We start from the raw sequence: 2310 nt of genomic DNA, 5'->3' as shown, positions 1-2310 counted from the left end.
CTTAAAAGGGATGATAATCAAACTCATGAATTAAAAGTCATTTATGGTGGAAATTTGATTCAACACTTAATATAACGTCACGTCTTACGTTCTATATGACAAAGTACACTATTTGTAAATCCTACCTTGATGCTCTTTTATTTAGTACAAGCTTTTCGGTGATCATGACACTGTGACCACTTATTTGCAAAGTTAAAAGGCAAAACAAAGAGAATTCATTTCCATAATGTAATTATGACCATTGAAGTAGTATTGTTGGAGTTTTCAGTAGGCGTCAGGATTTGCCAGGAGATAGGCTTCAACGGCCTTGAATATTCCCAGGGCCTTTTCTTTACCGGCCTTGATACCCTCTTCCTTAATCTTAAAGTCACCGATGGTGTAATATTTACTAGTGGTTTTGCATATGGATCCCCCAGCTGGAGATGGCTCCAATTTGGTCTCGTAAGTGATTTTCTCAAGTGTGTTCATCAAAGCATCACCTTCAATCACACTGTAGCTGTACACAAAATTATCATTGTCTAGTGCCTCCACCTTCTCTATTATGTAATTGAATTGGCTTCCTGCAAGTGCAGACATTAAGGCAAATAAAGACTATAGTTATTACTTTGGACAATAACCATTTTTTTTCACGAATAATTAAAAGGATATCCTTAGTAATGATTCAAAGTATTTAATTTCTGAAAGGATACTTCTGCGGGTTAGAACTTGAGAATCTTATATTTTGAAAATCCTGGTTTCCAATGTTGAGATAAATCACTAACCTTCTCCAAAGGTAATCTTCTTGATGCTTCCAGGCTCACCATTGCCTTCAATGTTCTCAACATTCTTAAAAGCCTGAGGAACAATCTTTGGGATGAGCTTGTCACCATCAAGGATACAAGCCTTAAACATCTTGGGTGGTGGGATTGCGGTAACAACCTCAGATTCATAAGTGAAAACACCCATGATTATTGACAGTAATGGAAATGATCAAATGAAGAGTGAGAATTGATTGATTTAGTTAGCAAAGGAGACTTTTGATTTGTGTAGATTTGAAACTAAAAGTGCAGTATTTATAGAGTGGGTTTGAAAGATTATAGCTTTTGTGGATATAGGCCTGTGGAATCTTTGGTGACTATAGATGGTTCCACGCATTTTGACGATGTAATCGACGGATTTTAACTAAACTTTCAATTGATTCTGGTCTTTGTACCCATCTTACAATCTTTTCAATATAAAACAAACAAGCTTACCGCCAAACAACAAATTTATGGATTTTGGAAACCACATTATGAGAAGAAGATTGAAAAAGAAAAAGTCTAATATTTTAAGTGAGAAAATTTTTGAATTCAAGTGCTTGGACTGATAAAAACTAATTGCTACGTTCAGCAAAGATTGCAATCAACAGATCCTTGCTACTTGTGAGTCCATTCTTACATGCCTACACATTAAAAAGAGATGATGCATAAAACTAACTAATTTGAGAATCATTGTAAATAATTTATTGTTATTTTTTATTTTTTAAAATAAATTTCAATAGCAACAGATTCTATTGATAAAGTCATTTATCTTGACATAGATGACTTTTAGATTTGGGTTTTATTGATATTCTATATTGATATTATTCAATATTTGCTCTTAATTTTATTTTTTGAAAAAAACAAGAAACCAGTTCCATCGAAAGATAATTTAAGAAAGAGTCTTCGAATTATGATCAAGTACTTTACAAAATGATTTAAGTAGAATTTTGCAAAAGAAAAAAAAATTATCTGATTAGTGGTGTTCTCACATAATACAGTATATATATATAGATTGGGACAAGGCATTTCTTCATAAGTACCCGTATGCATCCAACAAGTGCTAAGCCCGAAGCCCTAAGTAAACCCAATGGCAAACCCAGAGTGCGCTACAAATCATTGAGCCATATTTCGCGGTAGGCTGCTTGGATAGTAATAGAAACAGAAAATCCAAGGGATTGTCATTCTTCCTCACGTTTTTGTCAAAAATGATTTTGGATGGCTCTACTGACGAGAGCACCAACATTCTGCTTCTCTCCACAACTAATTCTTAAGCACCCCAGAAACAGGACGGCCTTGAATCCCAACAGCATGGCCGCTTCCTTAAACAACAAAACCAACAACAGGAAGCTTCCCATATTGCTGTTTGACATCATGGACACCATTGTTGGTGTCATTGGTTTTTCATTTCATTTCATTTATTTTTTTTGTTTTGTTTTAATCCTTTCAAGGAACTAATAGAGTGCAAGCTTCCATACGCATGGATTGAGTTAGAAAATGGGGTGATCAACGTGGTAAAGCTCCTAAAATATAA

The 2310-nt window shown here is 34.5% G+C and overlaps 1 protein-coding gene across 1 annotated transcript; it reads right to left on the bottom strand.

The window, feature by feature from the left end:
* Positions 1-264: 264 nt before the first annotated feature.
* Positions 265-945, bottom strand: LOC110415689 (major allergen Pru av 1-like). The gene is made up of 2 exons (XM_021427383.1): positions 762-945; positions 265-560 (listed from the first exon to the last, which is right to left on the bottom strand). The coding sequence occupies exons 1-2, from the start codon at positions 943-945 to the stop codon at positions 265-267; spliced, it is 480 nt and encodes a 159-aa protein (XP_021283058.1).
* Positions 946-2310: the final 1365 nt, after the last annotated feature.

Source organism: Theobroma umbraticum, unplaced genomic scaffold (genome assembly GCF_002168275.2).
Source record: "Theobroma umbraticum cultivar Fairchild unplaced genomic scaffold, ASM216827v3 scaffold_147.0, whole genome shotgun sequence".
NCBI lineage: Eukaryota > Viridiplantae > Streptophyta > Magnoliopsida > Malvales > Malvaceae > Theobroma > Theobroma umbraticum.
This window is presented reverse-complemented; position numbering and strand designations above follow the sequence as displayed.